Below are 13733 nucleotides of genomic sequence, written 5' to 3'. Positions count from 1 at the left end.
GAGAGAAACGAGAGAAGTAAATGATTCAGGATGACAGACGGATCTCTGAAAGAAGATCCAAACATGACGAACCCCCACCTCCAGGCAGACATGGGGGCCACCTGGACCCGGGTGGCTCCCATGGTGATGGCCTGGGTGGTCTTGGTTGGGGGGTAGCCCTTTGTGTAGAGGCTCCTTGAGAATATCGTTTCCTTATCTGGTGCACATCTGGTGCAAATGCACCTGGCCATTCAACTTCTTTTAACTGTTACAGGGCAAATAGGGCATGGGTGAGGGCGGTTGTGGGTGGGTGAAAGGGGATGTGTATGTGTGTTAGTGTTTTATCTCTTTTTATCTATTTTGGTGTAAATTGTTTTATAATGTAAAGCACTTTGTATTGTTTTTAAGCACAAAAAGTGCTATACAAATAAAGTTTGATTTGATTTGATTCTGTGAAGCTCTCTCGCTCACCTGGTTCTTCTGCCTCACCTTACGGACACGGGACATCCCACCTGTCTAATATTAGATAACAGAACTCTGCAACACAGATCCCAGATTAGGTAGAAACTCTAACAGGATCTGATCAGAAATGATGCCATCGATCAGATCAACTGATCATCTTATGATCTCACAGCTAAGCGGAGGTAACAACAGATCAATAATGACTTCTCACCTGTCTGCCTCAAGTGTTTTTTTGTAAGATCTGAAACTAATTAAGCAACACGTCTGTTTATTTTTCTAAAAGATGAAGTGAGTCATTATTTCAACCAGATAAATCTCCAGATCAGAGATCATAGACGTCTGCAGAAATAATGATTTTCCCTGTTCTACATTCTGTTCCTACGCAGGTCGGAAATGTTCGGTATAAGAACATTTCTTAGTATCAGTACAAGATAGTAAATTCCACTTCACTTAAGATGTTCTTGTGCACAACAGAAGTACAGATCTGTGCATAAGAATGATGGATTCTACATTTTTTCTGCAAAGGGGTGTAATACCCACACAGTATGTCCTTGTGGTTTTCAGATATTAATGGATGTTTCTTTGTTTTCAGTCATGGCAAACTCCAGTCAGCTGTTGCTCCTAATGGTGTTATCCTCCCTCCTGCTCTGCAGCCAGACCACCAACCAGCAGGAACACCGCCATCTGCAAAAGAGAGTTGATAAAACAGATGTTCTGAATGTAGCAAAAGATGTTCTTCAGATTGCAACAGCAGCTGAACCTCTCATCGACCTCATCCCAGTAGGAGGGGCCATCATAAATACTTTCATAAAGCTGGTATCAGGGGGTGGTGGAGATGCAGAAGCAATAATAAATAATGTAAAGGGTGAGTTTAAAAAGTTAAATGAAAAGCTGGACAATCATCTCATAGTGGTCACATGGAACGTCTGGGCTAGCGGTTAGCCTGGGAAAACTTCAACCATTTTCTCAATAGCTGTCAAGGATCGTGCATCAGCTCTGAAAAGAAAAAACAAAATCAGGATCTCTTTAAAGATCTGCATACTAACATGGTGTTCGCTCCAAATAAACTGCACACCTTGCTTACCACAAAGCAGCCCTCCTTCATTACTGACTTTGAGAAACTGCTGGCCGACCACGTCAGGTGTCATGAAGACAGCATCAGAGACTTCACAGAGCTCATCACTAATCTCATGTACATGGGCAACACCGTCAACCACATCTACTACGAACTACATGGAGTTCAGAGTGAGGATAAAATGGACAAAATGGCTTATGAAACATCTTCAGTCATGTTTCAAATCCACAAAAGCTGCATTTTACATCCCGATGAATACATAAAAAAAGACATCCTCGATCTTATTAGTGAAAACCAGGATCGTCAGAAACTAGCAGAAGACATCAGGGGGTTTCTAGAAAGGGTGTATACCAGGTATGACTGGATGGTTGTTGCCTTCATCACCAAAAACTCCAAACGCTCCAGATGGTTCAATAGATTCCTAAACAGGCATTACTTATCTGGATTTACTGAGATGACTAAAGGAGAAGTTAGTGTAGCCGTAGCCAAACAGGTCAAAGGGACTTATGACAAGGCTGAAGCAGTGAAAGGAGCCATTAAGAGTTGCCTTTCTCAACCCCCAAAATGTGATGAAGTCATAACTGCACTCAGCAAGTGTCAGGGTATCAGTACTGCTGCGCTAACAGCGGTTCATGCTTTTGTTGGCAAAAGTCATGATAGCCCTGATGCCACAGCAGAAGATGAAGACGTTGAGTTCCTAGACCGTGACCCGTCAACGCCAACAAAGTACATTTACACTGGAGAGTGCAAAAAATACAAAATATTTAACGGAGGACACTTCAGAGTTCTGATAAAAAGTGATGAAGAGATGAAAAATGAGGATCCATGTAAAACCATGAACTGTGGAGGGAAACAAAGAGGGACGTGTGTTGCTCTGAAGAACGTGCTCAAAGCATTGTGCGAGTGTAAGATGGGATACTTTGGGAAGAACTGTGAGAAGAGCTTAAAATGAAATTAAGCTTTTGATGTTTTCGTCCTAGTTAATCAAATCAAACCACATTCTGCATCAGTCAGCTGAATCCAGCGATTACTATTCTAGTAAAGAATCAAGCATTATATCAATACATGACCCTTGCTTTCCAAAATACCTCAATCCACATGTGAACACAGAAGTCACAATCATGCTGCAGTTGCCCCTTTATCACCTATAGGTGGCAACAACCTCTGCACTGATGCGTACAGTCTGAGCATGCTCAGCAACTTGGCTTTTTATGATGATGGCAGCTTGGTTTTTGTTTTTGTTTTATGACACCATACCTGTTAATTCATTAATCCAGGACCTTTTTGTCCTGAAAGCAGCAACATGGCAGAAAAACAAAATTTAACTGTTTGAAACTTTACTCAGGAAGAAACAATGATCAGATAACAGGAAATCCACATGACTTCTGATGCATCTTTGAATGGTGGAGGACGTTGATTAATCAAGGTTCATTTCATCACCTTTAGTTAGCGCTGATCTTTTTTTTTTATTTCTATGACTGAGCTGGTAATAATTTTTACCTTCCAGAACAGAAAAGGGCTTTCAAATGCAGAAATCTCAGCATATTAGGATGAATAGATTAACTTATCAGATCGGATGTGTATTTCATCTGTCTTTGTGAACTAAATTTTAGCTTCATGAATGCATCATTCATGCACCCACCTTAATACATAAATAATCCTCACCCAAGTTTCCTGTTGATGTTGGGATGCTGATTAGCTTATCTATAATGCAACTGCTAACATCTATTGTTTGTATCTGCTTATTTTTTCACCTGTTCATTGACATGCATTGTCTTTCATTTTATTAACTGGAGAAATAAATGTTGAGATCTGCCTTGTGTCTGTCAGTTAGCTAGCTGACAGGGACAGAATGCAGATTTTGTGCTCAGACAAGAGGAAAATTCATATAAACCCACATGTAACACATTCAGAGGCTCAGAAATGAATCATCTGATTTTCTGTTCACCTGTCATGCTAACTTCCAGTGGCTAATCATTATAACTTCCTGAGGTTTAACCAATCCGATGCTTTGTGAGTTTCAGTTTGAGCCGTGTGGAAATAAATAATATATTTACTGAAATCGTGTCTCTTAATTTTTCTGTAAACGCAATCGGATCTAGATCATCCAGCGGTTTCTACGGTAACCAGTTTTAAAGACACTTTACGTGACTTTCTGACCTTAAAACTCTGCATTTGTTACACCCTGGTACGTTGGCTGGACTTACATTCTGGACTTTTATTTGCTGGACTTTTATTTTATTTAGATAGTTGCATATTTTTTTAGAAGTATTTACACATGTCCGCATTCTTGTTATAAAACATAACAATAACACATTGTATTCCCATAGGTGCCACTTAAACTTAAAAACAATTCAACATAAAACAAAAAAGTTAATCACTTCTCCGGTAAACCTTCAAAAGGTTAGCAAGTGGCAGTATAGCTTAATAAACAAACTGAATATCCAAACTCAAAAATAAAATAGACATGGTATACATCTTCATGTGTCCACATTTAACATCCTTCATCATTAAATCCCAAATAAATGACTAAACAAAATGAACAGTCTCACACTCTTCAAACTAATCACTGTCAGTGAATAAATCACCTACATTTGCAGACTCAGACCATACACAGCGGCATGGAACAATCAGACACTCTTATCTCTATTAAAGTGGAACTACGAAAAGCAACGACACGTTATGCATTCCTGCTCCAGCTTGTAAACGTAAATTAAAATCTTCTCTGAAGAAGAAATTCCAGTGTGTGTTTGACGGGATTGCTAAAGCAGGAAACCCAACGCTTCTGAATGAGATCTACACAGAGCTCTACATCACTGAGGGAGGAACTGGAGGGGTCAACAATGAACATGAGATCAGACAGATTGAAACAGCATCCAGGAAACCAGACAGAGCAGAAACAACCATCAGATATGAAGACATCTTTAAACTCCCACCTGGAAGAGATGAACCAAACAGAACAGTGATGACAAAGGGAGTGGCTGGAATTGGGAAAACTGTCTTAACACAGAAGTTCACTCTGGACTGGGCTGAAGACAAAGCCAACCAGGACATCCAGTTCACATTTCCACTGACTTTCAGAGAGCTGAATGTGCTGAAAGAGAAGAAGTTCAGCTTGGTGGAACTTGTTCATTACTTCTTTACTGAAACCAAAGAAGCAGGAATCTGCAGCTTTGAAGACTTTCAGGTCGTCTTCATCTTTGATGGTCTGGATGAGTGTCGACTTCCTCTGGACTTCCACAACAATGAGATCCTGACTGATGTTACAGAGTCCACCTCAGTGGATGTGCTGCTGACAAACCTCATCAGGGGGAAACGGCTTCCCTCTGCTCGCCTCTGGATAACCACATGACCTGCAGCAGCCAATCAGATCCCTCCTGACTGTGTTGACATGGTGACAGAGATCAGTGGGTTCACTAATCCTCAAAAGGAAGAGTACTTCAGGAAGAGGTTCAGAGATGAGGAGCGGGCCAGCAGGATCATCTCCCACATCAAGACATCACGAAGCCTCCATATCATGTGTCACATCCCAGTCTTCTGCTGGATCACTGCTACAGTTCTGGAGGATGAGCTGAAAAGCAGAGAGGGAGGAGAGCTTCCCAAGACCCTGACTGAGATGTACATCCATTTCCTGTTGGTCCAGATCAAAGTCAAGAAGGTCAAGTATGATGGAGGCGCTGATACAGATCCAGTTTGGAGTCCAGAGAGCAGGAAGATGATTGAGTCTCTGGCAAAACTGGCTTTTGATCAGCTGCTGAAAGGAAACCTGATCTTCTATGAAGAAGACCTGTTGGAGTGCGGTATCGACATCACAGAAGCCTCATTGTACTCAGGAGTGTTTACACAGATCTTTAAAGAAGAGAAAGGACTGTACCAACAGGAAGAGAAGGTGTTCAGCTTCATCCATCTGAGTGTTCAGGAGTTTCTGGCTGCTCTTCATGTCCGTCTGACCTTCATCAACTCTGGAATTAATCTGATGAGGGAAAAAGAAATATTGAAGATGCCTGAAGAATTCAATCTACAATGTGTAGATCAGTGGGCTGTATTCAAGGCCTTACAGAGTCCAAATGGACACCTGGACTTGTTCCTCCGCTTCCTGCTTGGCCTTTCTCTGCAGTCCAATTAGAGACTCCTACGAGGCCTGATGACACAGACAGGAAGTAGTTCAGAGATCCATGAAGAAACAGTTCAGTACATCAAGAAGATGATCAGTGAGAATGCGTCTACAGAGAAAAACAATCTGTTCCACTGTCTGAATGAACTGAATGATCGTTCTCTAGTGGAGGAGATCCAACAGTCCCTGAGATCAGGAAGTCTCTCCACAGACGAGCTGTCTCCTGCTCAGTGGTCAGCTCTAGTCTTCGTCTTATTGTCATCAGATAAAGATCTGGATGTGTTTGACCTGCAGAAATACTTGTCTTCAGAGGAGGCTCTTCTGAGGCTGCTGTCGGTGGTCAAAGCCTCCAACAAAGCTCTGTAAGTGCATATATTGTTGGTGGTGTATAAATCTACTGCTGATCAGAGATCAGCAAAGAATAGAAGCTTGATCAGTGTTAGGTAAATTATCTTAGAATATAAAAAATGTGTGGCTCCAAGTATGGTGAGAAAAGTTAATGTGAATGTGTGGTTTAAAACTTCTTCCACCTCAAAGACCCCAGCGGCAAGGGTTGGGGATTAAACATCCGATTTCACAGGTGTAATGACTGGTCAGTGATAGACATGCAGTATCCATGGAAAGTCCAGAGCTCAGCTAAAAGTTTATAAAAAACAATTTGTCACTAATAAACACAGTTTGGACAATAATTCATAGACCATTTAAAGTTCACAAAAATATGTTAACACAAATTATGGACCCCATGTACACTTGACGGCATGGTAAAGGAGGAGAAATGTCACCTCTACTGAAAAAACCCACATTAAACAGAATTAAAAAATATTAGTTTAATCTCACTATGACCAATATTTACTAAACTAGAAGTAAAATAAGGCAATATTTATGCTTTATGTTTGAAAAACCTTACAAATTCTGCTGACTTGGGTCCAAAACTTATCCTTTTATGCATTTCACTTCAGGGTTAGAACTTTACACAGATAATATCCACATGTTTAATCATGCTTTTCTGAAAGTTTTTATCAACTTAAGAAACATTTCAAAGTCTTATTATGAAATGCAACAAATATTTAGGCCAGGGAAAAATCTTAACATCTTCCATATTTTTCATCTTGAATTACGTCAACATATTGGTTTGTGGTGATATGTTTGCTTGTGGAAAATCCCATTTGTTAGTCTTATTTTGATACCAAGATGGTTTATGTGGAGTTTATAATCACAGAGAAACCAATACTTTGTATGTCATTTTCAAACAAAAACCCCCAAAAGACCCTTATGATCGAAGAGGTCATACGTGAGTGATAAGTCATCAGAAGGAAATTCTTCTGTAGCCAAAAACAGAGGTTGAATTTTTATCAAATAAATGTTTTGACAGCATTGCTTTGTCAGCAACACAGCTTAAAAAGCTATGGACTGTTTAATGAATTTTCTGGAAATGTCAGAAATGAAATGAGAAACAAGTGATCAGATTTTGGAGGTGATCTGGGTCACTGTTGGGATCCTAGAAGTTTTTAAAGCAATCTTTACTATTGTTAGATTGGGATAATTGTGCCATAACAGCTTGTAGCTAAACAGATAATGCCCAGAATCAGTGGCAAAAAGAAAAAAAACTAAAGATTTCACGTTAGATAAACTAACAGCTAACCTAGAACATTAGCTGTTAACTGAAGTAAATGAGTTTTTTCAAAACCTGCAAGACGACCGGTATTATAGCCATTTGCTTCATCTTGGCAAAGAGTATTTAAAGAGTATTTTTCCAGCATCTAGGTTTCTAAATAAGATGTGGTGTCAATCTTGATGATGGAAACAGATCGTTATACTTGCTTGAAGCTTACATACCAGTGTTGGCATGGAGTTGATAAATCCTTTGGGTTTTATCCTCAGGTGAGCGACCCCATAGCTTGTCGGACACCGAGTGCTTCTTTCTATATATATATATATATATATATATATATATATATATATATATATATATATATATATATATATATATATATATATATATATATATATATATATATTGTTTATGAAGACTGTTAAAGTTTTGTAACTTACAATAAATGTTAAACTTTTTCAAGGATCATTCAACTGAAAGTATTTCTGCCATCTTCACCTACAGCACTTAGTGTGTGAGTGTGTGGTGAAGCCTGATTGTATTTCACCAGGGATCCACAATTGTGGTCGTTGAAGGCTGGTGTCCTGCAGGCTTTCCAATTGTATCTGCTGCAACACACCTGATTTAAATCTGTGTATTTAGCCAGAGTCAAGTGTGTTCCAGCAGGGACCTGAAATCTGCAGGGAACTGGCTCCAGGGTACCAGGATTGAGGATCACCATATTACACAAAACCACATCTTTAACAATACTGTTAGACTTCGATTGCTTAAATTGGATGCGGACATCCCACGATGCACTGGCAACTTGTTTGCTCTTTCTTTGCAAATTTGTTTTCTTCCTGTTAAAAGAAAGGTTTTCTATCTATTGTCTGCTGCTTGGTGTGTTCAGGATGGGGGATTAAATTGAAAAGATAATTCAATCCCAAATTGTTAAATGGATTCTAAAGGGACATAAAGTGGCACTCCATAAAGTGCCTTGAGATTACCTTGTGGTCAGTTGATACCACATCTATAAAGATACAATTAATTAAAGACAAAGATAAAGTAGACCTAATTACAGTTCACCATTTGGACATAAACTTACTCTAGTCTACTATTTTACAATCACTTAGCAGGTGCTTTTTTCCAAAATGATTTACATCTGAGAGTAAGAACACCACAAGTGATCAAATAAGACGGGGCTATAACATAAAATTGTAGTCATACTGCTGTGAGTCCAGTTGGACAAATGTGCTGCCTTTGTGCATGCATAGGCAGTGCAATTTTTTTCTTCCCTTTCTTACAATAATCTGTTACGCCAAATATTGTCTTGCGCGTAAGTGCACGCAGCTTATTCAGTGTAGAGTTGTGCCAAAGAGCTTATGAAGCTGATTTGATATACAGATGGTGTTAAAGCCTACATCCATGGTCACAGTTGATGAAGTTTTGTCACATGTATTGTCTTTTTCTTCCTAATTGTAATTTCAGATTAAGTGCGTGTGGCCTCTCAGAGAGGAGCTGTAAAGCTCTGTCCTCAGTTCTCAGCTCCCAGTCTTCCAGACTGACAAAACTGGATCTGAGTAACAACGACCTGCTGGATTCAGGACTGAAGCAGCTGTGTGATGGACTGAAGAATCCAAACTGTAAACTGGAAAGTCTCAGGTCAGAATTAAAGTGCAACAACAACCCCCGCATAACATAGAAAAATGCAATATAATAAGAGGGATGGGGGTAAGGTGTTGAGCCTGAGGGCGGTCATAGACAAGACAATTTATTAACATGGTCAGCTAACAAGTCTGTTTTTGCAAAAGTATTTGCTATCACAAAGCTTGATACTCTGTTAACATTTTGTTAGGGCTGTCAAATTATTTAAATATTTAATCGAATTAATCACAGAAAAGCTGTGAATTAATTACAATTAATCATATTTTAATGTAATCACCAAAGTTCCAGTCTGACAGAAGGTAGTTGCTAAATCCGCAAGTGTGATACCTCGCAAATGAGAGAGGTAATGATATGTAAGGACTAGATCTGATTGTTCCTTTTAATGCTCTGATAAGAAAATTTGTTCATAAATGAGACTCATGGACTCAAAAAAATGAAATAATTTTTCTCCTTGCCTTAAGTACAGCTCTGTCCTCTGGAAGCAATGGAGATCGTGCTGATATGGATTACATTTATAAGTCTCTTCTGTGTGTTTGTTTTATAGACTGTTTTATGGAGTCTGAAATAGTTTTGATCTTGAATTTTATTAACTTGGTTTTAGCTGCTCAAAAACTAAATGGAGGGCAAACCATGAAGGCAATGCAATTACAAAAACTATATATTGTAAAGTAAAAAAGAATCACCTTTTTAAATAAGAAAAACAAGATTTTTTTTTTTTTCCTTTCAGCATTCGAAAATACTTTTGTAATTACATTTAATACATTTTGTAATTACAAAACAAATTCAATACAAATTGTTTAATTTAAGTGTAGATTAAGCAATCTATATTTTTATTTAATAATTACTTATAAAAATGCTTAATTGCTTTCCTTAAGACATTCCTGGTTCTCCATAGAGATAGAGGTGGTTCAGGAAAAGGACAACTTCTTTAATCTGTCTGCAGATAAAAGCACCTTTGATTCATTTTTCCTTTCTATGATGTTAATACTCAAACTTTTTGTCTAAAAGACCAGCAGGTTTTTCTTTTTTTTTTTTTTACCCCACTCGTCACAATTAGCCATTACATAGATGAAACTACAAGTTTACTATTGCAACGATGTGGTGAATCACCACCAACAGCAGCTCAGGAGTGTCAACCAGAATATAAGAAAAGAAAACTGCATGGTTAATTGTGTGATGTGTCAAAGAAGTCATATTGCCCATGTGTAAAAAAAAAAAAAAAAAAATATGAATGTGATAATTCCATAATAAATCTCTTTGCATAAACAGATTCATTTTGACAGCCCTATTTTTGATCTTTAAATTTTTATAAGTTCTAAATTTTTATATTTGGTTGTTTACTACTGGCTTTTTATTACTAGTTTACCTCCAGCAATGCAAAAAAATACTAAATGTATTTTTTGTGCTTCTGGGGTTTGTAATGGAATTTTAATTTAATCATTTTTCTTTTTATAATCACACTTTTTATGGTAATCTAGTGATTATTCTTAATAGTAATACTGTAAACTTAGATATGTAAACAATTGCCTCAGAATATTTGCATTCATTCAGGGCCATGGATTGACGTAAATCAGGCTCTTGCATGTGAATACAGTCACATAGAGTTCACTGTGATATTTTCAACAGAATATGTTTTTTTTTAAATAAATCTAATAAAAAGAATGTACACAATCATGTTAATGTACTGATAAAAAGTTATGATCTAAAAGCTACACAAAGTTTCATGCCTTTACCATTCAAAAGTTACAGATGATTCAGTTGCTGTTGTCTCTGCTGAAACCTGAAAATGTGATATTTGTCACTAATTACGCATTGAAGTCATAAAATCAAAGACAGACTATAAAGTTAGGTCCAGCTATAAAGTTAGGTCCAGTTTCTGTGAACATTTGATGACATTCAGCTTTAGTTTCAGTGGAGATGGTGCATCATTTTTGACAGCTGTGTTTTCTGTAGTCTGTCAGGATGTCTGATCACAGAGGACGGTTGTGCTTCTCTGGCTTCGGCTCTAAACTCCAACCCTAACTCCTGTCTAAAAGAGCTGGACCTGACCTACAATCATCCAGGAGAGTCAGGAGTGAAGCTGCTGATGGCTGCGTTGAAGAATCCACATAAACTCTGGTATGGAGAATGCTGCTGCTACACATGTAGTCACGGAGAACAACAACATGTGAAGGAGACTTTAGTATTGTTTCTGCTGTGATCATAGAACAATGTTTAGAGGGTCTCAAAGGAAAACATCTGGAGGAACTATCTGTTGCTCAGTTTGCTCAGATTGGACATCTTTTAATGTTAAAGGTTGGAGTTTGTTACTGTAAACATCCTTTCTGTCCTGTATAACATTATGCAGGCCATGTAGCTTACCACAAAGATTTCTCAAAGCATGTACATGTTCATTTTCAGTTAATCACATTGTAAAAAGAGATGTCTGTCTCTCATTTCAGGACATACCACTTTAAGCAGAGCTTTTAACATTTGTCTAATACTCAAAAAAAAGTTTCCACTTATTAGTTCAACATATGAATTGAGCTGCAGATGTTTCCTTAGTCGTGGATTTGATGCCATGGTGCCCATGCAATTTATCACTTTTAGCAACAAAATAATTTCAAAATAATGTTTGCATTTAAAGACATTTTCAGCTCTGTTTAGCAATACTTGGAGCAACACTTGAAAAAAATCTTTAGTTTTTTTTTTTTTTTAAATAGATGTTTCTTATTTATTTAGTTATAATCAAGAGCAAACTTAATGTAAAAACATCTGCACCAATGATAAGGTTAAGTATGGGGATGATGGCCAGTTGTGCTTAATGGTTTATTATAAAATTGGTAGCATTAGTACATGTTTATTTATAAAGCACCTTTGAAGAGAAAAAATCTTAAGTGCTTCCCAAAAAACATCTCAAAGAACACAAACAAAATTAAGTTAAAGCAAGTTTAAAGAGATGTGTTTTTAGCAGCTTTTTAAAGGGGTCCTATTATGGTATTTGGAGTTTTCTGAGCTTTCTACAGTGTTACAGTGTTAAATCCTCATCAGACATGTGAACAGCACTGTTTTTTAATTACCTAAACGCATGTTTGAGTTTGAGTTCCAGGACTCTCTTCGTTCGGTTTCCATGGCGATGAAAAACGCGTAGTTTTAGAGAGTTTTTTCTACTTGGAGATCCTTGTGACGTCCCGGGGGATAAGGTTTGGTGATTGGTTACTTTCTACTGGTTAACAAGGGCATGTACAAATACATCAGGCGGGTGGAAAACGTGGGATAAAGTTATTTCCAACGATGGCTGGTGAGTTTACCAAAGAGAGACATCCTGCTGCATTCCTTGCTGTGGGTTGCTGTTTTCCACTTCGTTTTCAGGCTCTGATTCAGGTTCCAACATGTAGGGCTGTATGCTATGTGTTGACATTGTATTTTTTTTTATCAAGTTTATATTAGCCTAATCCTTCTGTTTATGAGATGTTACAATGACGGCGAAAGCAGTTGCGGTGCGCGCTCCCGATGTAGTGCAGTGGCGGGAGGCGGGGCTTAATGCGGAAGAGTCTCAATCCACTCGTTTTGCCCACAGGCTGATCTGACAGCCTACGGAGAGGGTCGGTCTGAAGTAAATAAAGCGATTTGTGACAATAACTCAATCAATCCCAGCCCTTCTGGTCTCAGAAATAAAAATAAATTAGCCTGAAATGCACATAATAGTTCCACTTTAAGTGATCAAGTCCACTGATCTCAGGCTGAGGGGAAGGGAGTTCCAGACGGAAGGAGCCAAGACTGCAAAAGCTCTGTCACCTTTGGTTTTTAGCTGTTTAACAACCAGTAGACCCTGATCAACAGATCTCAGACCTGCTGGGAACATAGGGCTGTAGATGGTCTCTGTTATAATTAGGTGTATGTAAGGCTCTATATGTCAAGCCAAGTTAGAGCTAATAGTCTAAGCCAATCAACTCTGCTGAGAATGTTGCTGTTTAGATTAATAAGATTTAAAAGGGGAAATTGAATGCACTTTAAACCTAATCTGAAACATTTCTCTACATTATCAATTGAACTTTGGAGCCCTGCTTTGGTAAACATGGTCAATAGCTTAAGTGCAGCCGCTACTGCAATTCAAAGCACTTAGAAAAGTAATTTGAGTGCAATATCACCTTTAAGAGCAAACAAACAATCTCTGATCTAACAAAAAACTGCAAGCTTTTAGTCTGTTTTGTTTTCCTTTATCTGTGGAGAGATGGAAAATGCTGACCAAAGAGCTTTCTGATTTTGTTCCACCTAGTTACTCGATTCAGGCGAATGTGTCCAGATGTTTAACAGTTGAAAAAATGAAAAAATGGTGCTCTGACTCCCTTCCTCCTTTCAGGGTGGATCCTGCTGGAGAAAAATGGTTACAACCAGGTCTGAAGAAGTGTAAGTGTGTTTTTCATTGGCTTGATCTAATTCAGCCTTCATACTGTCACATAACATTTTAAGGCTGACCAATGAGTTAATAGTTCAATAACTGCAAATGGATTGTTTTTGTTTCCATCAGACTCCTGCCCACTTACCATCAACACAAACACCGTAAGTAGAAAACTTAAACTGACCGATGACAACAGGAAAGCAACTCGTGTGGAGGAGCATCAGTCATACCCTGATCATCCAGACAGATTTAGCTATGCACAGCTGCTGTGTGGAAATAACCTTACTGGTCGTGGTTACTGGGAGGTGGAGTGGAGAGGAAATGTTTGTATAGCAGTGAGTTACAGCGGAATCAGAAGGAGAGGAAATGAAAGAAACTGTATGTTTGGATGGAATAATCAGTCCTGGATTCTGAACTGCTCCGAGGAAGATGGTTACTGTGTGTGGCACGATGACAGAAAAAGATT

The 13733-nt window shown here is 38.3% G+C and overlaps 1 protein-coding gene across 1 annotated transcript; it reads left to right on the top strand.

Moving 5' to 3' along the window:
- Positions 1 to 1487: 1487 nt before the first annotated feature.
- LOC306765647 (protein NLRC3-like) lies at positions 1488 to 13269 on the top strand (the record flags this gene model as incomplete). The annotated part of the gene is given in 8 exon segments (XM_079253132.1): positions 1488 to 2448; positions 2668 to 2692; positions 4172 to 4865; positions 4869 to 5639; positions 5643 to 5992; positions 8710 to 8883; positions 10840 to 11030; positions 13229 to 13269. Coding segments are annotated over 8 exon segments (3207 nt in total).
- Positions 13270 to 13733: the final 464 nt, after the last annotated feature.

The sequence above is a fragment of the Telmatherina bonti genome (genome assembly GCF_933228915.1).
Source record: "Telmatherina bonti genome assembly, chromosome: 14".
Classification (NCBI taxonomy): domain Eukaryota; kingdom Metazoa; phylum Chordata; class Actinopteri; order Atheriniformes; family Telmatherinidae; genus Telmatherina; species Telmatherina bonti.
Note: the sequence above shows the minus strand (reverse complement) of the source record. Positions and strands in the feature narration are given on the sequence as shown.